This window comes from Mus caroli, unplaced genomic scaffold, assembly GCF_978045245.1.
Source record: "Mus caroli unplaced genomic scaffold, Mus_caroli_1 scaffold_9, whole genome shotgun sequence".
NCBI classification, from domain to species: Eukaryota; Metazoa; Chordata; class Mammalia; order Rodentia; family Muridae; genus Mus; species Mus caroli.
In genome coordinates this window covers 37,215,550-37,239,792 of record NW_028227264.1, presented here as the reverse complement: position 1 = coordinate 37,239,792, position 24,243 = coordinate 37,215,550, and the positions used below count along the sequence as shown (strand labels likewise).

At 41.5% G+C, this 24,243-nt stretch overlaps 1 protein-coding gene across 1 annotated transcript in view; it reads right to left on the bottom strand.

Annotated features, from left to right (window-relative positions):
* Positions 1-6,079, bottom strand: part of Lama4 (laminin subunit alpha 4) — a 146,397-nt gene extending 140,318 nt beyond the window's left edge. Inside the window, exon 1 of the mRNA XM_021173805.3 lies at positions 5,449-6,079. Coding sequence (XP_021029464.1) covers positions 5,449-5,643 — 195 coding nt within the window. The 5' untranslated portion in view covers positions 5,644-6,079. The remainder of the gene's footprint in view (positions 1-5,448) is intronic.
* Between the last annotated feature and the right edge of the window lie 18,164 nt (positions 6,080-24,243).

The window sequence follows — 24,243 nt, the reverse complement described above, 5'->3', positions numbered from 1 at the left end:
AACTGAAAACAGGGACTCAAAGCCAGGTACTTATACATCATGCTTATAACAATATTGTTCCAATACCCAAAAGGAAGAAACCACATCTGTTTGTATGAGTGTTTAACAAATAAATGTTCTGTACATATACATCCATGTGTGTGTATATATATATATATACATATATACATATATATATGTATATATGTATATATATACATATATACATATATATGTATATATGTATATATATATATGTGTGTGTGTACATTATATATAATATTATATATATATGTAATTATATATTATATATGAATGGGAATCTTAACAGCAGCAATTCTGACACACCTACAGTGTAAATGAACTTTGAAGACTCCTACATATTGTCTTCTGACCACCATTCAATCACCAAGGCACATACATGCCACCCCAACCCCCAGAATAAAAGATAAGGAAGAAAAAATTTACTCAGCAATGCAAGGAAGGGGTGTTGCCCAAGTCTTCAGTTGTCTTAACAGTTTATGCAGCTTATAGACTCTGCCAGTAGCACTGAATGGCGCTTTGCATGACATCTTATACTTCTTCACTTAAAAAAGAAAGGCTCCCAAAATTTTAATAAAAATGGTCCCTATGGATGGTTCCATATACTTTCTAGATATTCCTGCACAGTCAAGTTGCCTTTACAGGTAAACACCTCCCCAAGGGAGTCACTTCATACCTGGCGGTTCAGACAGCTGCCTTTCTACCTATTTCCAAGTTTGTGAATTGAGATGATAACTGTAGAGTTCTACTGACTTATCATGGAGGTGTCAGGAAGTGTCTTAGGTAGTGTTAATTATGCCACTGCTACAACATCCCAGTCTTTCTAAAGTAAGCTGTATAAAATCTTTGCTGTTGGCAAGTAGAATGTCATGTCTTCCTGGTCTACCTCATTTTCTCCATGGTACTTAGCTCATAGCCATACTTAAAGAGCATCAGTCTGTTCTGCTTTGGACAGTGCTTGGTGTATTATTTTCTGTCAGATTGCTTACTACTTGAATGTGATGGTAAAACTCTATTCTTTATTTTCTTTTAATCCCTCTTGGTACCTGTACATTTTTTCTGTCCACGGTAAGTCTCTAATGTGCTTGTTGTGTGAATGAAAGTGTAGGTTCCAAAGGCCTAATCTAGCACTGGCACTGCAGTCCAGGATGGCTGCCCGGGGTTGGTGGCTGGAAGACTTACTGTCTGCATAGTCTTTTTCAAGGCAAGGGCTGAGATAAGGAAAGGAAAGCAGATAGTGAAAGAGATAGAGACTTTCCGTAAACATTCTGCAACCCTTCAATGGCAGGGAGCCTAACAATGTGTTCAGGCATGGGACCACACGTCAACACTGAGAAGAATAGAGGGAAAGTCCCTCAGAGTTAGTCTTCTGTAGTGCTTCTTTAAGCAAGTCAGTTCGTCCAGAGTGGGATGGCCATGGGCTTATGAAGCAATGGCATTTTTGGAGGGAAGTTAGCCTGGTAATATTAACAGTAAACCCCACTCAGGTTAGGCCATGAAGTCTTTCATTCTCCTCTCAGGGAAGTTCCTCACCTTTATGATCAATTTCTCTTATTCTCATTTATCAAAACCAGTAATAAGGATAAAGCTCAGCTCTACCCACTCCTGCTTGGCTCTCCCAGCATTCCTCCTTTGCCCCACATTTCTCAATGCCTTTGCCTGGCCTCCATCTAACTTCCACTGCTAGCCCAGTGTTCTCAACCTTGGTGGACTCCTGCCCAATGTCTCAGTAAACAAAAATCTCTTTCCTCAAGGATACTTTGATACTGATTCCCTGGTGTCACTCTCTCTCCATTCCTTCCTTCCTTCTGGTTCCCTGTACTTCTGTGTTAGTCACGAAAACTTTAGCTGGATTCAGATCATTTCAACAAAATCTATACATGAAGATTGCCCTGCCTGTGTTTTATTATTTTTAGAAATTGTAACAGCCCTATTGTGAAGCAGAGAAAGCTCTGAGCCAATATATTACCCAAAACATAAACATACTCACACATACACATACTCACATACACTCTCATAACACATACACACTTTTGCACACACACACACACACTCACTCACATGCACATACTCATACATGCACTCAGTCATATACACACTCACACACACTCTCACACATGCATACTCACACACTCTTTCACACTGTCATATACTCATACACACTCACATATTCTCACACACTTAGACACTCATACATGTACTCTCCCCCCACACTCATACACACACACACACACACACACAACTTAAACTTAGTTATTACTTGCTACGGTGCACTTGACAAAGTGAGTAGCCTCTCTTTCTTTAAAGTCTTGTCAGGATACTGAAGGTTCCTTCTGAAACTCCTAGTCTCCCTCTTGCCTGCCCTTGCCTACTAAAAATCGCTGCTGTCACCATGGGCTTGGCAGGAGTGGACTCAGTAAATTGCTTGTCAAGAAGCAGGAGGTAGGAAAATCATCAAGTAAGATGTAGAGTTCTCTTTGGGCGTGTCTCTTTCACATTCTTTCCATCCTATGGGAAAGTCTTTTTCCAAAGGTGGGCCCTTCCTTCTTGGCCTGCCAGCCTTGTCTCTCCTTTCATTGTGTTAAATTTTCATTCACATTTGCTCCCAGCTCACACTGAGCACTACTGTGGGTCAGAGACCCTGCCTCCTTAGGACAAGCATCCAGTGACAGGGGAACTGGGGGAAAAGCATTAGGGGATTTCTGCCAAGCTCCTCCCACTGACCCATGCTTGCCTTAGGTTTTTTTTTTTTTTTTTTTCCTTCTTTTGGAGAGTTGGTTGAAGAGTGACCATTCATATAAATCCAACTCAAATAAAGTGGAAATATTTTTAGAGCACCCTCCCACCCACATTTTGAACCCTTCCTATGAATAATGTGACCGTATTCTGTTTTATGTAAATACGGTTTCCTGACCCAACCCAGTCAAGTAGTTGTGCCATGTTATTAAGTCTCTGGAATGTATTTGATTTAAGATCTGCTTACTGGCTATAAAGAGCATGGGAAACCTGCTGGCAGGGCACTGGGATCATCCTGGGACCACAGGCAAGCTGGGCGTTATGTGAAACTACCCTTGGGAAGCGTAATTGCGGTGTTCCACCCCGGCTGCTGGGACCCTCCCTGTGATGCTGGGTATCTTCTCTCTCTTCCCTAAATTCCTCAACTAGCACACCTAGTAAACGCTGACAGTATTGCACAGTTAACATACTATGGGACAGTCTTTCTGATTGGAAGAATATAGACAAACATAGATCCAATATTAACAAACATTAAGTAAGATAGAAATAGCACCAAATATGGATTTTTAAAAAATAATGTTACCCATTTATGGTAATAACTCAGCATGTTCAATCACTTCTACCTATGTCAGACACTGCAATACCTTCGCCACGGCAACAACATAAAGTTTAAAATAGCTATCAATGATTTCCCTAAGCCTCGAGGATTTAGTTTTGTTTCTTTCATCAGCAAGTTGGTTAAAGTCAAGATGCTTGCGCTTTAAGCATGTTTAGCACGTCTGCCCTCTAAAATGCTTTGCTAACGTTGCCCTGGACATATGCTTGTATGAGAAATTGCTCATAGACTCAATATTAACTTTAAGGTCCTCTAACATTCAAATAATTATTATGAGTTGCAAATACAGAAAAAAATCACTATGCATGATATGATCATCTCTTTAGCTTTAACATATTCAAATACAGAATGCCTAGATAAGTTGAATTAAGATGAATACTGGAAAAAAAACCCAGCATACAGTTGGGACACGATAAAAAATTATTTATTTTTTATCTGCAATTCAAGTTTAATTGAATTATACTCAATATCAATTCTGTCCTTATGGCAAGCATTTCATTCAGGGACTTTCCCTGCTGGAAGCAACAGGTGTGGAGATAATGTTGCCTGGGTTTGTTCCAAGCATGCAGAGAGGCAATTCCTCTCCATTGATGGATGGAGTTTGGCTGCTCTGACCTGTCCCCAGTGACTGGGTGTGATCAGAAGCCCCTTTCAAAATAGAGCCTTAGGTAGACCCTATGCACTGAAACGAGAGACTGGTACACCCTGGTTCTACCCACCTGCCTCCCTTTTGAGGAAGCACCACTAGGACTTTTACTTCAGGATCATCTTGCATTTTATTTTTAATCAACAATAACAGCTGTAGTTATATTACCAGAAGGTAGAATTAGGAGCAACAGTTGAGACTTCAGTGACTTTTAGCACGATTATCAGCTTGCATCACAACTTTACCTGTATGATTGCTATAGACATGGGTATATTAGTGTGTGCATGTGTGTGTGGTGTGTGTATGTGTGTGCTGTGTGGTATGTGGAGTGGTGTGTATGTATGTGGTGTGTATGTGGTGTGAGTGTGGTATGTGTGTGTGGTGTGTATGTATATTTGTGTATTATATGTTTGCTGTGTGTATGTGTGTTCTATGGTATGTGGTGTGTATGTGTGGTATGTGGAGTGGTGTGTATGTGTGTATGTTGTGTGAGTGTGGTGTGTGTGGTGTGTATGTATATTTGTGTGTGTTATATGTTTGCTGTGTGTATGTGTGTTGTGTGTTGTATGGTATGTGGTGTGAGTGTGGTGTGTGTGTATGTGTGTGTGTGTGTGGTGTACATGTGTGGTGTTAGGTCAGTTGATCTTTCCTTTCCCATGAACTTAGGTGACTTCATTTTCCTCCTTCTTCGCATCCCCCACAGCCTGGACATGCTACTGTAATCCAGGCACAGAGGCTCTTAAATCACTTACTGTGGACTCAGCCTTCTCCTCCAATGTCTTCAGTTCAGCCATTTCTCAACTGAAAAGTCTCTTGATATATAAAAACAGTAGCTCACTGAATAAACAGTAGATCAGTAGCATATCCTGATCAGCTTTACTTTGAGAGTGGAGCTTGACTTAATCTTGCTTCTGGATTAGAATGGTCTGCTTTTGTTTAAGGTATCTGCCCTGAAATTTTCTAACAGCTTCCTTCACAGACAACCCCCACCCCCAGCATCCCCGCCTTGCAGAAGACCTTTTGTTTAGTTTGAGACAGGATAGGTCTTTTTAGTGATATTGCTCTCATTGTTCAAACAGCAAAGAGGAGCAGGGAGACAGAGAGGGGCACTTACAGTAAGTGCCAAGGTTTGACAAAATGACTATTGGAACACACCAAAAGACCACCACTGCACACTGCATACATTTCTCATGTAGTCTAACAGACCCATGCAGACATGAAGGGTACTCTCACTGGAAGCCTCAACTTTCAACTGACATCCAAGTCAAACTTTCAAAACAGAACCCTTTATTTCAACTGAGGAGACCTAGTCCAGATGAAAGCCTAGGTTATCAAAAAGATGGGGAGAGAGAAAGAGGATTGTGGCCCAGCCCATAGACACGGTAGACACAGGTGTGGAGCGGGTTGGCAAAGGCAGGGGGTACTGTACCTCAGCAGCCGGCAGCAGGCTTCCCAGTGTCACGCCTGAGTCGCTAGTCTCCGATGGGTCTTGCCTGCCGACCACTGCGCTCCCCTCGAAGTCAAAAGGAAACGCATTGCCGTCCCCTGACGCTGCATTGGAGCAGACAGCACCCCAGAGGAGCCACAGGGCCAGGACTGAGCACCAAGCTGTGCTCCAAGCCATCTCTCTGCAGATATTCAACAGGGTCCTTCCTGGAGTGAAGGACCTGGGGGTCTTGATGGGTACCCCCTAAGAGATGCAGTGATGCCTGATGTTTTGTCTTCTCTGGACCTGCAGTATTTAGATCCAGGAGCCCAAGTTGCAACTTTGTTGTACTAAAGAAGAGGGAGTGAGAGTCAGCGTGGTTTCTTCTCTCTCTCCTGCTTGTCTTTCGCTTCCATCCACCTCTCTCACTTTGTCTCCGGTCTCCCGCCGCTCCTGAGACTTGGGTTCTGGGACCTACAGATGGATGGAGCGAACATCAAAAAGGCAGGGGAACGGGACTGGCATGAGCCGGGCGAGCGCTCCTGGCCACCTCCTCTCCCTGGCGGCTGGGACTGAGGTCGGCGCGCGGCTCTGGCTTCCTTCCCACACTCATTCTCACCACTCCCTTTCCACCTTCCCCTTCCAGGCCCTCCCACTTCAAGTTGGCTTTCAGACCCCGAGGTCAGGCCTTTCCTAGACGCTGCCTCCCCCTCCCCCTCGCAGTTTGGAGTCTCTCCAAGGACTCAAAATGAATATTCAGCGTTCCTGATTGCTTCCCCACATCCCTTATTTACGCAGCCAAGGCGCCGGATGTCTGATCTATATTTATATAGATTTGTATGTGGCCCCCACTAGTGTACAGGAAAGTGGGTGGAAAAAGGATTCCAGGGGCGGGAGGGAGCCTGAGGCAGGCTAGATGACCTCAGGAGCCAGAGGCAGGGTGTCCATTTCTGGATGGTTCTCCTCTCCTTTTCTAGAGATAGCCTGTGGCTCTTCACTGGCCACTCCTCTTCCTCTGTGGAGTCCTCACCCAGAGGGCTGGAGCGAATATCTTTCACTACAGTACTAGAAAATGACTTCATTATTGAAATGCATGAACTTTTATTTACAAAGAACATCTTGTTTTCCCTAAAGGGGTGCTTTGTGAGGGACCCAGAACAAGGCATGCAGTGTATGAGCCTGTCGAATATGCGACCCACAGCTCATAGTAGCCCGACCTCTTCCTCTTGGCCTGCAATCTCATGCCTACTACCTTTGTCTGATTCATGTAACCTTTCCAAGGCTTCCATAGAACTTGGGCTGCAGTTATGCTGGGCTGCCCTTGAGCTGACTAGCTGACTGCCGCTGATAGGTGCCTTTATTTCTATGGGCTTCAGGTCAGAGCTTTAGGTATCTTTGGACGGAATGCCCCAAAGTGCTTAAAAATGACCAGATGAGCAAGATAGCCATATAATGACACCCAGGCCAGTTTTAAGGTATTGGGAATTATAATTACACAGTAAGGCGACTCTGTGAACATGATCACGAGTCCCATTTCACCTAATGGGCTGTTGGATCTAAAGCTATCCACATAAGCAACTGTTTATTCTCTACCATGTGCCAGCCACTTTCCACACATTTGTAAACACCACTGCATTCCCTCGTAGTAGGGCTTTTATTTCCTTGTTGTGGAAGAAGAATGAACGATTCCCCCAGGGCCACCCAGCTGATAGAAAGCTGAATTGAAGTTTAAATGTGAGCCTTCTTGGCCTGAAGCTCTGATTCAGGTTTGTAACACCAAAACTGATAAGATAAAGCCTGAGCTGGGACCTAGAGATAGTGGGGGGTGGGGGTGGGGTGGGGTAGGTGGTCTCTTTCACTTTTGGAGTGCTTTCTATGCACCAACAGTTTGCATGAGTTCTTTTATTTAATTTCATGCCGATGGCTAAGTGGTCATTGTCACATGCATTTGGCAATGGTGGAGTAGTCTGGTATTATAGTAATGATGCCAAGACACTGGACCTGTGTGCTGGGTGTGGATTATCCCAACACCCCTTCCACGGCCCCTGTTAGGCCACTTCACTCCTTTCTACACCTGCCAATATGTGCAACAGACTTGAGCCGCTCCTGTCCTTAATTAACCTGTTGTCAGTAAAGCTCTTTTGGCAAAGCAAACAATACAAACAATAACAAAATAAACAAAACAAGCAATAATGAAATAAATGCCTCCAGTGCTGTATTGGCTTCTGTGGGTGCTGGAAACGAGTGAGCGCCTGGTCAGAGTAAGATTCTTGACTTTAAATAATAAAGTGATGTGACATGAAAGAGCTAGTGTCAGAGGAAGCAGAAAGAGTTCTCACAGAGTGTTTAAAGATTAACAATACTATGACAAGGAACCCCCATAGAAATTGGTTAGCATGCAAAATTAAGTGAAAGACATGAAGTGTGCATTTGGTTTGGATGATTCTTTAAGTGATTTCTACAGAGGGAGAAGGTGGCCAGATTCTGAGGAGGAATAGCAGTGCTCAGCAATCCTGTTACACTCTCTAACTTTATAACTTTAAATAATTATATTATCATTATTCATCATATGCATGTATGTGCGCGCGTGCACATACACACTCACACTCACTCACACACAGAGCCTGGCTTCAGATACTGAGTGCTTTAGCAAACTCAGACTGTTCACATTTGCTTTTGGAAGAACTCAACTTACTCTTCCTTAGTTATCAGCTGTGTCTACAATTGTTCTTTAACCAGGGATGTTGTCTTCCTGCCCTGCCATTAGTATTCATGTTCTACAGTGCTTAGCACTGGGAATTGGGTGTATTTATCTGGGACCTACAAACTTTTTTAAAATTAACTATATGATCTGTTTTTCCCCTTCTTATCTATTATTGTTTTTTGCCAAATGATAAGATATATAGATACAAATACACACACATACATACACACATATGTGCATATATATACACACATATACACACAGGTCTTTGTGTGAAACTTAACAGAGTTCATCTTGGGCCTGTTTATAAGTAGTTCTAAGAGTTTGACACAAAACTCACTCTTTCATAACAGTCAGTTTTACCACCTGTAAAATGGGAATAATCATGCCCCTTTCACTGAGTTAATAGGAGTAACAAATAATGTAAATAAAACAATATGCAGTGACATATATAAAGTACGTGCTTAGTAAAGACAACTTAATTATGCAATGCTTTGAAGTTGTATGAATAGAACGGCACTTCCTACAGAAGGAAAACAGCCGTGTTTATATATCCTGTGGCTTGGGACACCTCCTATTTGCTATGATCAGCCATTTCCCTTTCTGGCCACTCCCAGCCTCCTCTCCCCCATCCTAGCTTTTCACTGAGGATGCCACAGATCTTAGGTTGGGCAGTTAGGGAGTGAGAGAGCATAGAGGGATATTTAATAGTAAGCTAGAAGGCATTAGGGTAAAAGGTACCCCTTCTTTACCACAGGGACACTCAGACCTTTAAAAGTCTTAATGTTGATGGCTTTCTTTCTATTAGAAGTAAAATTGGGGAACATTTTCAGTGTGTGGCTACTTTCCCCTTTTCCCTTTCCTATGATTGTGGAGGAGGGCTCACCAAGTATCTTCAGGATCCTATCCTTGTTTTCTGAGAAGGAGGAGGCTCCTACCTTCCCCAAGATCAACACGGACATTTGAAATGGCTTGGAGGCTAAATGGCTTGTCTAAGGACACCAAATCAGTTAGCATTAAGTGAGAGCCTGTTTCTTTCCAACTTCCAGATGAACAGCCTTTCCATGACTAGTAAAGCTAATTTTAGTTTTGGCAACAGTAGACCTGGGGGCTTTAAGGCTTTATCAAAGGAAAGTTCTGGAATTCCCTTATAAGAACCTGTGGAGTTATCAGCAGATAAAGATCAAGGCTGCCTGCCTCCGCAGCAGCGCTGTTCTGTTGGGCCTGTCCTCAGCATCCAGGGATCTCACCAGCGTGTTGTTAACACGTCCCGCCTGCCCTTCTGCAAATAGAAAGTTGTGTCAGCTGCTATTTTGGGTTTGTAGGTGCTAATCTTGGCATAACTAGATGGAGGATTGTTGTGGGGACTGTGTACTAGTGACAATAACTTCACGATGGTATTGGCCAGGGAAAGGAGTGTGAGCTGGGTTGCCTCCCCTGATCCCCCCAAGTCTCTCTCTCTCTGTCTCTCTGTCTCTGTCTCTCTCTCTCTCCTCCCTCTCTCCTGACCCCCAAGAATACTCCTATTTCCTAATCATGGTTAACTGTGATGACAGTTCAGACTTTATGAGGCAGACCAACAGCAAGAAAGCTAGGAGATGGAGGAGATGGAGGAGGGAGATGGAGGAGATGGAGGAGGGAGATGGAGGAGATGGAGGAGGGAGATGGAGGAGGGAGGCCTTTAAGGGTTGATTCTCCTCTTATTAGGTTGTCCAGGCTGTAGATGGTAAGTCATATTGAATACAATTCTTTTTCTATCCTGGCTTTTTTTGGATTCAAGCATACATTACCTTCTTCACCCTCCATTTATTTTTCTACTTATTTAAATCAGCATTTATGGATTGCCTCTTTAGGCCAAGTTTAGCTAATCAAGGTCAAAACACAATCCTAAGCACTTAGGAGCCAAACACCAGCTGAAACAGATATAATTATGCTCCATAAGAAATGTAAAGCAATTAACAAAAGTGAAAATGAAGATGGCTACTAATAAAATTAATTGTACAGACCATCTTAGTTTAGATTTTATTGCTGTGAAGAGACACCATGAGAGTGGCAACTCTTATAAAGGACAGCATTTATGAGACTTACAGTTCAGAGGTTTAGTTCATTATCAATGTGGTAGGAGCATAGTAGCACTCAAGAAGACATGGTTCTGGGGAGGATCTGAAAGTCTTGCACTGGAAGATAGCAGGAAGAAAGAGTGAGAAAGAGTGAGAGTCTGGACCTGTCTTGGACTTCTGAAATCTCAAAGCACACTCCCAGTGACATACTTCCTCCAACAAAGACACACATCCTAATGCTATTCACTAAGGCTTCAAATATATGAGTCTATGACAGCCATTCTTACTCAGACCACCAGAAGCCCTTACCAAGATGCAGCTAGAAGTTAGGGAACACGCTACAAGAAGGCAATTATCCCATGTCTTAACTGATGAGGGATAGAAAGAGCAATGGTCCAGGAGTGGAGCAATGGTCCAGTAAAACAGAGACACTAATGTCACACAAGAAAAGAGGAACCCAAAAGATCATCTAAATCAGTGGTTCTCAGCCCTTCGAATGCTCTGATCCTTTAGTGCAGCTCTTCATGTTGTGATGACCTACAACCACTTGACTCGACCGGAGAGCGTAGCATTAGCTGGTTGTTACTTCATAACTGTAGTTTTGCTACTGTTATGAGTCATAATATAAATATCAGATATGCAGGATCTCTGATATGTGACCCTCCCCCAAAAGGATCATGACCCACAGGTTGAGAATCACTGGTGTAAATGGTCTCTGAACCCGTGTTTCTGAAGTTGGTGTCATGTGCACTAGCAGCTCTTTTAGGTGCAAAGATGGGAAATGGATACCTATTCACAATACTTATGTGTTGAACAAAATCTCCCAGAAACTAGATGGTGGAAGAGCAGCATTTAAAGGCTTTCTCCATCACTAGCACATGCCACCGTTACTCCTTGTGTTCCTCAAAGGAGAAGAAAAAGGGACACCTCATCCTCCTGCCACGGAGCTCCTGTTAGAGCTTCAAGGGGAGGGCATTGGAAGAAAGCACAAATGTCATTCTCTGACTGAGTTCATCTGTGTCATTGCTGTTGTCATTTCAGGCAAAGAAATTTAAACTTGGGAATGGGACAGTCAGTCCTATTTAAGGGATTGAAGTGTTTAAAATGTACTAGACAAAATAATTCCACAAAACAGAAAATTATAAAAAAGGAGGAAATAACCAATATGGCATATTATCTTTGGGTACTAACTGCACTAAAAGTGTTTTGTTGAGCATATATTATATCTGCAATGATGCATTTTATATATTTTTATGTTTTATATACTCCACTATATATTTATGCATGATCTTTTTGTGTACTGCATCTGTAGGTTTTACAAAAATAGAAATCAGTCTGTTTCTACTATTTTAAGGTTTTTTTTTTTTTATCAGTGTTGGTGTGATACCAATATGTTACTGTGAATAGTGTGCCCAGTTCAATTGTGCCTTTTGGGAGGAGCATCTTGTGAGGATGGGGGTCTTCCCTGGGGGGCAAATTGAGAGACAATTAGGAAGCTGAGAACATGTTTCTGTTCATATGTCTCTCAAAATCTTGAGAGTAGGAACTGTATTCATAAACTGGAGATCCTTGAAAACATTTCAGAGAAATATAGTCAACAAAGACATCCAGATGCAAGATGTACTTCCTAGATGGAGCACAGGTGGCAGAGAATGGTCCTAAAAGCAGTTATTGCTTTGCCTGTTTTGTGGTCACTCTTTTTGGCCTAGTAAGATAATTACTTTATTGGCAATAATGGAAAATGATTGATGTTCCTGGCAATGTGCCAAACAGAGACTGACTGGTATTGAAATCAGTCAGGCAGGTGACAAGATCAGGACAGAAGAGGAGTTCCTGGGATGGTATAATGAAGAACTGACTAAGCTTCAGGAAGGAGAGAGGGAGGGAAAAGAGGCAGAGCCAGAGAGAGAGGAAAGGAACTGGTTAGGGAGGGAGGGAGGGAGAGAGAGCAAGAGCAAGAGAGAACAGTTTCAGAATATAAGTTTTTGTTATGTCCATTGTACTTTGGAGAAGAATAAAAAAAAATAAAGGCAAAAGAACAGAGCAGATGAGCTGGAGAACAAGGGATGAAGCTACTGTAGAGCAGTAAGGGAGGTTTCGTGGACAAAGGTTAGGAGTAAGTCAGGCATCTGTCAGTGTAGAAGAACTAGCTAGAAAGGAAGGTTCGATGCTAGATACCACACAGATGCTTGCTTTTTGAGAAAGAGTTTAAAAATCAAGATAGAGAGATAAAGAACTGTTGTAAATCAAGTCAGAAAGGTTGTCATGGGGCCACTGATGGAAGACCTTTGAGATAATTGTAAAGGCTTTGGATTTCTGTCCTGAGTGTGCTGGTATGTGGAGGGCTTTATGCAGAGAACTGGCATTCCCTGACTTACTCTGCGTGCTATTTGAAGAGGATATTGTAGGGAAGTAGGCAAGGGAGGATGCAGGGTGACCATGTAGATGCTGTTGCCTTAGTACAGGTTGGAGACCATGGAGGCTGGGCTCAAGATGTTAGTATTGGAAGACATAAAGCCTGATTTATTCTGAATACAGAGGAAATGGGTTATGATTGATAGAGGGACTAAGAGTAAGAAAAGATCAAGACTAATCAATGTTCATGTTTTTGACATGAGCAGACTTGATACAGTTGCTATTATAAAAATTGGGACGGACTATGGGACTATGGGAAGAACAGCTTGGAGGTAGTAGAGAAGATAAATAATTTAGTTTTAGACAGTTGTTTTTCCCCTGAGAAAAGTTCTCATGGTGACCTTGAACTCAGGAATGCCCTGCCTCTAGCTCCTGTGTCCTGGGATCGCAGCTGTGTGCTAGCACACTTAGCGTGCATAGTTTTGATTTTATTTTTGCCATGCTTGTTAGACTATTCCTTAAATTTAACATATATTAATTTTACAAAGGGGTTTTATTATGACATAAACATATGAGTCTATAATGTAATTTGATCATATTCCTACATTGTATTCCGTACATTAAAAGAGTTGTTTAAGAAACAACACATATCTATAATGTATGATGTACAATTTTCTTTCGATTGGTATCTTTTAGTGAGGGGCATTTGCGGCATGAACCTCAGTATGCACAACAGCAGGTAAGTGTCTGAGCTGATGAAAAGTGATTCCACTGAAAGACATCTCCTTGAGAGAGACATCTCCTTGAGCCCAGTGACAAAATGTATATAGTTGAGCTCAATTACAATCTTGACCTGGTATAGGAAGGCAGGTGAGAAGGGATGGGAAAGGTATTTCTGAGAAATGAAACCTTGTAGCACAAGCCTGGGGGGTGGGGTGGGGTGGTGGTGGTGGGATGGGGGTGGTTCAGGGGAAGACAAGTTGGTATTATACAAAGACATTGTATGACTAACAGGAGATGATAATATGGACTAGGTCAGGGTGGCCTAATTATTTGTAGATTGCTACAGGCAATGAAGCAGGAGACATCTAGTAAGAAGGTGTGTGCACCAGAATGGAGAGACTCACACAACTGGTAAAGCAGCTGGCAAGACAGAATAATATGACCCATCTTTATGCCTTCTAGACACAACTCCTCATCCCTGCATTCATCTAGATAAGACATGGATATCTCAATTTTTAAAAACAGTATCTCCTTGAAGGTTATTTAGATTTTAGCTTGAATACAGTCATTCACTGGGAGAATAGACCAAGGTGGGTGAGTGGGGAAGGAAACAACAAAGTATTACATTTGTGTTTGCTAACCAGTGTTGTGGATAGCTCTGGGGCTAATTATATTTGATGTTCATTTCCTTCTCATGTGAGTAGCTTTGAACAAGAAATGAGTCAGCACTCAGGTGATTTCCTGTAAACTTGATTCTCACCTTAATTTGTAAAATAAAAGAAGCTGATGATTGGGCAGATAAAAGGGAAGATGGAGAGGAAGGTGGGGAGAGAAAAGAAGAAAATAGAAGAGGGAGAGGATGCAGAGGAGGAAGAAGAAAATCGGAGCAGAAGCACATGGCCTGGAGAAATCACCATTTCTAAGAGGTTTCATAGATGTGAAAGATGGTAGTGTAGCAGCAGATCTGCCCAATCTAGGGGCACAGCATGTATTTATATTAACCGAGTTGTGTTTTCATTGCCAGGGTATACTTGGGTTGGAGATTTACTGCAACAAAGCAGCATACACTGTTGAGTTTAACCAAGTTACAATTCATCCACTGGCTTCTTGGACAGCAGACAGTGTTCCCTTGAAGCTAAGAGAGAGAAATCATAATTTTATCTGTTACACAATTCATCCTTCAGTGAAATTCACTTAACTATTGGCCTTGAGTCTACCTTGATTATATCAACTACTTCCAAATAAGTCAAGATTTCTTTCCCCTTCACTCCCCCTCCCTCCCTCTCTCTCCCTCCTCCTTTTCTTCTCTCCCTCTTGTTCTCCCTCTCTCTTCTCCCTCTCCTATCTTGTTCTTGTTTTATATTTTCTTCTCTTTTGCTTTTTTGCCTCATGTGTTTTCTCAAAAGGTCTAGAATTTTTGTTTTTTAGTTATATGTATCCCAAGATAAATGTGTACTATATTTCACTCATTCAATAAAAAGTCAGCATTTCTTATTAAATCAAGTTCCAGGGCCATTTTTCTTTTGAAATATATATATATATATATATATATATATATATATATATATATATGAATAATTATCTGGATATTTAGGGGTGATAATCCATGTAATGTCTTACTGATGAATGAATAGCTGATAGAAAAGTTTTTCACTTTTATATATAATCCAGATTCTTCTGTGTCATTCTGTAGGCTTGTTCTTTCTCTGACATGGCTGGGACTCTAGAGATGCTGAGAACCACAGGGGACCTTTGACAGAGAGAGACTGGTAATTATTTTCACTGGATCAGCCAAAATTCCTCCCATAGTCTCTATGTTAGTATTTCATTGTGATTGAGTGGACTGGTAGAGTCAGCTTAAACCAACTAGTAATGTCCCAGCACAACCTGGGGCACAGTTGGTTCATAGATTGTCTCATGACTCAGCCCAGTGGAATCTCACGAGAGAAGATGTTTGCTAAGGTCTTCTTGAAAGAAAAGTACTGTTTATTTGGACAGTGCTTTCAGGAGTAGGTAACAATTTCACTTTTCTGGCTGGAAATTTACCTTAGTTAATTGTCCAAAGGGGGAGTAACTTTAGGGAAAACTAACCCCACAGAAGACAAAGAGGAAGAGAAGGAAGGAAATGGGTTCTATCTAGAAGAATCAATTTATCTGGAATATCTGAACTTTTCAATTTCATGGTCTAAGAAATATCTTTCGTTACCAGGTAAGGTAGTTTTTCTATTCTCAAGCACCCTAAGGATTTTTTGCTAATATAAAGAGCAGTAGAAATTCAAGAGATGTAATTTTGAAAGTTAACAGTGGGGCTGGAGAGATGGCTCAGAGGTTAAGAGCACTGGCTGCTCTTCCAGATGGCTCTGGATCAATTCCCAGCACCCATGTGGCAGCTCACCCCTGTCTGTAATTCCTGTTCCAGGGCATCCGATGCTCTCACACAGACAAACATGCAAGCAAAACATCAATGAGCATAAAATGAAAATAATTTGTTTTAAAAAGGAAGTTACTATGCTGCCTAGGTAAGAACTGGGGGAAAGGAGTTTGCTGGGCAAGGTTGATAGCTATTTGTAGGAGGAATGAAAGAAAACAAGATCAACACATAGAAAAGACTGGTATTCTAGCAAACACAGAAGTGGATGCTCACAGTCAGCTATTGGATGGGTCACACAGCCCCCAATGGAGGAGCCAGAGAAAGTACCCAAGGGGCTAAAGGGAACTACAACCCTATAGGTGGAACAACAATATGAACTAACCAGTACCCCGGAGCTCTCATCTCTAGCTGCATATGTATCAAAAGATGGCCTAGTCAGCCATCACTGGAAAGAGAGGCCCTTTGGACATGCAAACTTTATATGCCCCAGTACAGGGGAACGCCAGGGCCCAAAAGGGGGAGTGGGTGGGTAGGGGGTTGGGAGGGGGTGGGTATGGGGGACTTTTGGGATAGCATTGGAAATGTAAACTAGGAAAATACCTAATTAAAAAAAAAAAAAGAAAAGAAAAGATTGGTATTTCTCTAAGTTCAGCAGACTGTAGAAATTGGACGTTGGTGTTAAAACCCAGTCTTTGGTTTCAGAGACTCTGTAATTCTGGTTCCAGGGCATCTGATGCTCTTGGATTGCTTATTGCTTAAGCAATGCAGAAAGGTCTGCATGGATGATTCGCTCCAAAACATAGATTTACTTGTCTCATATAATTTTTGCGAGAGTCAAACAAGATCATACATATAAATATCCAGCATAAGGCCTGGAATAGAGTGGACATTCTATAAACTCCAGCTGTACAATATCACTATTAATGATAGTACTAACATTTCTACTGTCATGGATGTCTAATATGTTTTGGAGAAACTAGAAGACAGGTTGGTTGATGGTGATTGTAAAATTAAGAGAATTTGCAGTTATTTATAGCAAAATGCAATCAGTGTTCTTTGGTTTCCACTTGTAGTTATTTATGCCAGAGTGCAGTGTTGTTCTGCACGCGTTTATTGGGAGAGCTTGATTGCAGAGGCGAAAAGACCTTCAGCCCAGCCCTGGTGCTGCTTTATATAGGCCTAGGAGAGGCGTGTCTCACACCCGGATTATGTTGTGTTTGGTTGATGCTTACTACCTCATTTGCATTCCTACATCTGATTGGTTACTTTCTCTCTTATCTGATTGGTTACTTTCTCTCTCTTCTGATTGGTCAATTTCTCTCTCTTCTGATTGGTCAATTTTGGTCAATTCTCAAAACCCCATCTTGGCAAAAAACTTTCCTGCCTATGTATGCGTGGTGGCCAGCAGAAGCCTGTGCCACTCTGCAACGGCACATGTGGCTTCCCACAGTTTGGCTTCTCAGTCACTTTACTATTCAGAAGCAATAATATATATTGTTATAATGGTTAATATTCATTAACATTTCTTATGGAGGTTGCTAATTGGGCTATCACATTGTTATGCTTCCTTTAGGAACTTAAGACAATATTGAGCCCTTGCTATGTGGAACCTATAGGTTCCATCTGTTTGGCGTTTCTCCAACTCTCTTTCATCATAAACTATTTTATACAATATATCAAGGTCATTTCTCTTCTTTCCCCTCATGCCCAGTTCTCCTTGCCTCTTCACACACCCTACTCCTCAACAGAAGGTCCCATCTCATTTTTAGCACTATGTTAATAATTTAAACTCACACTACTCTGACTTAATTACTCAGTTCTTTCTATCCAGAGTGGTTTTATTATAGGAATCTATCCCTACTCAGTTCCATTCTTTATTTTAATTTCCATGTGTAGATCCAGACACAGTACCATTCCCTAGAAATGGATGCCTAGAAGTGAAGAGAACTTTCTACGGGAACAGACTTTGTTCTTTGTTTTAGGGAGAATATCTTACCAGATATTCTCTGTCACTTAGATTTAGACTGTGTAACTCATCAGAGGTTTTTTAGACTGTCAGGATTATACATTGGCTTTACACTTTCAGTATTTTGAGTAGGTGGTAGGCAGTCACCTGCGTGCTGTCAAATGATTCTTCTGGCAAGTTTCTGGAGTGAGTATCACCATTCAACCTGGATTACAGAGGGGGAAGAGGGAGGGAGGGAGGGAGGGAGAGAGAGAGAGAGAGAGAGAGAGAGAGAGAGAGAGAGAGAGAGAGAAAGGAATGGCAGGGAGATGATGTCTATCACACTTTTCAAACATTAACTTTTGGTGTTTTTAACTTTGCAAGAGCAATTAGGAGAGAGAAATGTTCAAGATTCCAATCTATTGTACTTCATTAAAGGACATGGCTATTATTGTGAAATTAGTATCTCTTAGAAAACAAAATGCCAGTGGCAGGAAGCCAATGGTGATATGGGAGAGAAGTACTCCACCCCCAAGTAACCAGGGAGAGAAAAGGTTATGGCTTGCTTCCTCTCTGTTTATGAAAGAAGAGTTACAGTCTTGAACCTGCCATGGCTCATTCTTAAAGAGAAGAGATGTATTGAGAGACTAAGCTTTTGTCCCAAGGACCTTTCAGACAACCTAGACAAGTAGTATGAACAGGCCTGGAGCACTTCTGTGCCTAATTCATCTGGTTAGCCTCTAGAAGAGGTTCAGAGTGACTTCCTTTGTGGGGTTAAGATGAGAAGTGGTTATTGCTCCAGGAAGGGCCTAGGGCACATCACGGGGCTTGGGGACTTGTTTACTCCATTGGCGCAACCTGGTCTTCACTTTAATCTTTTACAAAATGAAAAGTGAGACAAGAGGAGCCTGGTTCCCACTTCAGCATCCAAGTGCCAGTGTTCTAGGAAAGAACTGACCACCAGATACACTGTTATGGCCATGCCAGAGCAGATGGTTCAGAAAACAACACACCAAGGACTATCTCATAGCCTTCCCACTGGAGTAATTAAGCTGAGGATCTGGTAATTTTTGCCTAGGGCTATATTTCAGGTGCCCAAGGAAAGCCTGGGGACACTTTGTGCAAGAAATCAAATTTGGAATTATGAAGTTCAGCTTTGAAGCCTGCCAGAGTCAAAGCTGCGAGCCAGAAAAGAAGTAATGCTGCATGAGACCACAAAAGGAAAAGAATTTGCAAATGTCTCCTGCCCTGGCTCCACCACTCTGTTTTACAGCCTTTCCCTGGTTCTGTGGTGCCTGCCTCCTAGGACAACAGGCCATCAAACAGTGTAATGCCAGAGATGGAGAAAGAGCAGACAAATCACACAGGACACTGTTGCAGGAAGTCGTAACTTCTGCCAGAGAGGGGTACCTGCTCCCAGTGAAAGTTCATCTTTAGGACCCATCCAAAGACAGATAGACGCAGTATATTAGTGAAGCTAAATTTTATTTTCTTCATTTAGCTCCCCTTTATCAGCTGTGAAGCAACTTATTCTTGCTATTTGTGAAGATCCTGAACAATTGATTAGGAATGGTAAGAAGCTAAATGGTGTACTTGGACAAAATGTACATGAAGTCCCCAAGTCCACGGCCAAGAATAGTCATCAGTGTGGCTGTATAGAACAGGAGGGCCTGCTTGTGTGCATCATGCTGAGGCACATGGAGGATCAAGATTTCTGTTGTTGTAGCGCTGAACTCTGGTAACTCAGATTTTATGCAATCTACTACGTAGACTAAGTCTTTTGTAGAATTTTAAATAGCGGCGATACTCATACTGCTATATAGTTTTGAGTACCACATTTGACCAAAGTAGGACACAAGTAAACTCTGATCTTCATAGAGCATAATCATTAGAATAGACCATAAAAAGAAAAGAACTTTAAAAACCATTAAAGCCAGGATCACTGAAACACAAATCAGTCACACTGAAATCATAACACTGGCTCTACCTTCCATTTCATTACTGGCACCCTGTAAAATAACTGAAGCAGTTGCTTCTGATCTTTTCTTGGAATAGTGGACAATACAATATGCTATGATTGGCCCCTCTGCTTAGTCCATTCCATTATATCACGGGTGGATGTCAGCAACACCATCAGAAAAGCCAGCTGGCTCAAGGAAGAAGGCATGGTACCGTGCACATGACCAGAAAGCTCCCGCAATGAAGCTGGTGGGGTGGTAAAGCATTTGTTCCAGAAATGACTTCCAGGACATTAGCTGTAATCAAGTGCCTTCATGGAGGGCTGATCTTCTAGCTACATATACTCAAAAGGCTTCTGTTACGGAGACTGTGACCCATGGGAAAGACCATAGAGTCAGTCCAATTATACTTGAAAGATTTATTGATTGGCTGGCATGATGAACAATCTCTGAGTCAGATTTGATATTCCCATGAGAGGAGAGTTGAAGGAAGACTTTTTAAAGGGGATAAGCCACAAGATGACCTCTAGTATCTATGCAAATGAGCAAAACCTAAACCATTCTGCTAAGTTAAGTGGTTAAAGCACTCAAAACAATCTTTGGTATCTGCATAAATCAGTTACAGAAGCAAAAAGAGCTGTTAGTCAAAGCATAACAAGTAGATAGTCACCACTGTAAATTTTTTGGATGTAGATCATTGAGTGAGGGTAATTGAGAACTTATCTCCAGGGACTAGAGTCAGAGACAAATGACTAGTGGGTACCAAGATGGATGGCTAGCATAAAATGGAGCTTCTTTGGCCATCACACTCCTCATCGGCTTTAGATCCTGTGAATCAAATATTTGATTCACATTTATGTAGGGTTAAAGTTGATACCTTAACTGTGTTGAATATATGTGTGTGTGTGTCATTTATGATATGAGCCTATGATAACTTCCAGAGGTAACAGGAGAAATAGATTTTAGTCTATCATATTCTCAACTGGCTGTAGGAGAATGAGCTGGGGAATTTAATTTTAGGGCTTCTGGTATTTATATAGTGTTTGACATTGACACATAAGCTATCATTACAAGTGCATATAGCAGCAAGATAGAGACAATAAACACCTGTTTTACCCAGGTCAAATTTGGTAATTAAGAATTAAGCCATTTAATCAGATCCAAGTCCCATCTTGAGAACCCTTTTTAAAATTCTCTAATTTGAACAGGTATTTGTAATACTGAAGGAGTCTGGAGACCAGTGTGGTTGTCGTATGTCAATAGGCATCCTAGATTGTTATTTGTCCCCTTTGATAGTGATCGGGAAACTTCTTGGGTAGAGGGAATTAGTTTCCTTTGGACCTAACTTTCCAACCTTTGTTAATGATAAGGGGTGATGTAGTCACTTTTGCAACTGCTTCTCAGCTGAAATAAGACGTTGTTGGGGCCCAGGAAGCCTGGAATGTCAGACAAAAGGTGGAAGGGACAAGGTACATCAGGCTTGCTATCCATATTCTATTGAATTGTCTGGGATCCAGCAAAGTGTAGGTAGTTTTGTAGAGCCTGGGATTCTGGCCTGAAAATGGAGCTCAAGATGGTAGGAAATTTTGTCAAAAACATCTGGTTTATATCAGCTTTCAGCAAGATCAGGGCTTGCTAGTTTTGAAGGATGGTTGGTGTGTTTGGAGCAGTTTCAGTCAACTGGAAATCTGCTGGAACAAATATAGACTAAGAACAGAAGGTAAAGTTAAAGATTTTAGGGGAAAATCTTAACTCCATGGATTAAGCTCAAAACTCTGACCTTTTGAAGTTCTTAATATAACAATAGAGGAAGAGAGGAAGAAATATAAAAAAACCCTTAGCTGTTTTATATATATCTTGAATCATTATTTTAGACTTTCATAACTTGATTTTATATACCTTAAATTAATTTTAGGCAACCATAGCTTATTTAAACTTTTACACATTCCTTATAACTTAAGTTTTCATATTTTAGACCTTTACAACTTGCATCCTACACAATTTTCCTAGTCCCTCATAACTTATATTAATTATACTTTTTTATCTAATTATCTACCATGAGACAAACACATAGGTGGTTAATTACTGCGAGCAATAATTGCTACAGTTAATCATCAATATCATCAGAGATATGAGAATGATAAATTTAAACAGGAAGTACAATTCCAAATGGCCTTATGTCAATTAAAATGAGTGACTTATCTAGACAATTACCCTAGGATCCTCCATTGGGCTTGAGGGCAGAGGTCATCGGTCTTCCATAGGCAGTCATGCAGGACAGTGTTAAGTTTTTCATTACCACACAGGGCAGCTTTCCTTCAGCTGCCTGACCCAGAAGATCTGTAAGACACATTTTTGTGTATGAGGAACTTGAGAGACAGGCCTTCCTTATGTAGCAAAGAGAGACTGCCAATTTTCTATCCACATCCTCTATCTTGTATATCTATCTCTGTCTCATATTTTGAATCTATCTCTATCTTGTATCCACATTTTGAGCAGGGTCCTGGCAGTAGGCAAGGCATGAGACAATCTTTTGCCCAGTGGTTAGAGTTACTATAATCCAGGTAGAGTCATTTGTGCCCTATTTCTTTGGAGGAGACCTTAGAGCTGCTACTAGCATCTAGCAGTTTTGTTTATCATGGGAAGCTTTATTAAATTAAACATTTTAAATGCATATTAAGCAGAACTCCGTGGAGCTTGAGGGCCAAAATTTAATTTATTGAGTATATTTAATTTTAAATAAATTTCATTTTTAGTTACTTGCTTTAGGCTTAACTTTGAAAACATACACACAGGGTAAATTGCTTGTCCCTGAAAATGAATTACATTTTTACTTAGTAAGGTTATAAGCATAATTTTGAGCACATTAATGTTCAGTCATCATATAAATGATCAAATTCTTTTTTAATTGGATATTTTATTTTATTACATTTCTAATAATATCCCCTTTCCTGGTTTCCCCTCTGCAAACCTCCTATCCCATTCCCCCTACCCTGCTTGTATGAGGGTGCTCTCCTACCCACCTACCCACTCCTGTTTCACTGCCCTAGCATTCTTCTGCACTGGAGCATCAAGCCTTCACGGGACCAAGGGCCTCCCCTTCCATTGATGGATAGATAAAGCCATTTTAGCTCATTCAGCCCTTCCCCCAATTCCTCTATTGGAGTCCCTATGTTCAGTCCGATGGTTGGCTGTGAGCATCCACATCTGTATTGATTAGAATCTGGCAAATCCTCTCAAGAGACAACTCTATCAGGCTCCTGTCAGCAAGCACTTCTTGGTATCAGCAATAGTGTCGGGTTTGCTATCTAATTGTGGGATGGATCTCCAGGTGGGGAAGTCTCTGGATGGCCTTTCCTTCAGTCTCTGCTCCTCTCATTGTCCCTGTATTTCTTTTAGACAGGAACAATTCTGGGTTAAAAATTTGGAGATAGGTGGGTGGCCCCATCCCTGAAGTAGGGGGCCATGTGTAACATCTGGATATGGTCTCCACAGGTTCTCCCTCCCTTTTGTGGGGCATTTCAGCTAATGTCATCTCCATGGGGTCCTGGGAGGCTGTCTTAGTCAGGGTTTTGATTCCCGCACAAACATCATAACCAAAAACCAAGTTAGGAAGGAAAGGGTTTATTCATCTTACAATTCCACATTGCTGTTCATCACCAAAGGAAGTCAGGACTGGAACTCAAGCAGGACAGGAAGTAGGACCTGATGCAGAGTCCATGGAGGGATGTTCTTTACTGACTTGCTTCCCCTGGCTTGCTCAGCTTGCTTTCTTATAGAACCCAAGACTACCAGCCCTTGTATCACCCACATGGGGTTTTCCCCCCCTCATCACTAATTGAGAAAATGCACCACAGCTGGATCTCATGGAGGCACTTCCCCAACTGAAGCTCCTTTCTCTGTGATAACTCCAACCTGTGTCAAGTTGACACACAAAACCAGCCAGTACTGAGGCTCTTGCTTTCCTGGCATCTGGAACTTTCTGGTTGCTACCCCCAGTTCCCTATCCACCATTGCTACACAACTCTGTTCAATTTCCTGACTCTGTACATCTCCTCCCATACCTGATTCTGCCTCTCTTTTTCCCCTCCCCCTCTTTTCTTCCTCCCAGGTCTCTCCCACCCTCTACTTTCAGTGATTATTTTGTTCCCCCTTTAAGTAAGACTGAAGCATTTACTCTTTGGTCTTCCTTCCTCTTGAGTTTCATGTGGTCCATGAGTTATATTGTGGGTATTCCATGCCCATTGATGTTAAGAGATATTAAGGAATAGAGACTTATTTTTTATTTTTGTTGTTAGAGGTGAATTATGTTTGCGTGGCTATCTTCTTTTGGGTTTGTTGAAAGATTACTTTCTTGCTTTTTCTAGGGTGTGGTTTCCCTCCTTGTGTTGGACTTTTCCATCAATTATTCTTTGTAGGGCTGGATTTGTAGAAAGATATTATGTCAGTTTGGTTTTGTCATGGAATATCTTGGTTTCTCTATCTATGGTAATTGAAAGTTTTGCTGGTAGCCTGGATTGGCATTTCTATTCTCTTAGGGTCTGTATGGCATTTGTCCAGGATTTTCTAGCTTTCATAGTCTCTGTTGAGAAGTTTGGTGTAATTCTGATAGGCCTACCTTTATTATGTTCCTTGACCTTTTTTCCCTTACTGCTTTTAATATTCTTTCTTTGTTTTGTACT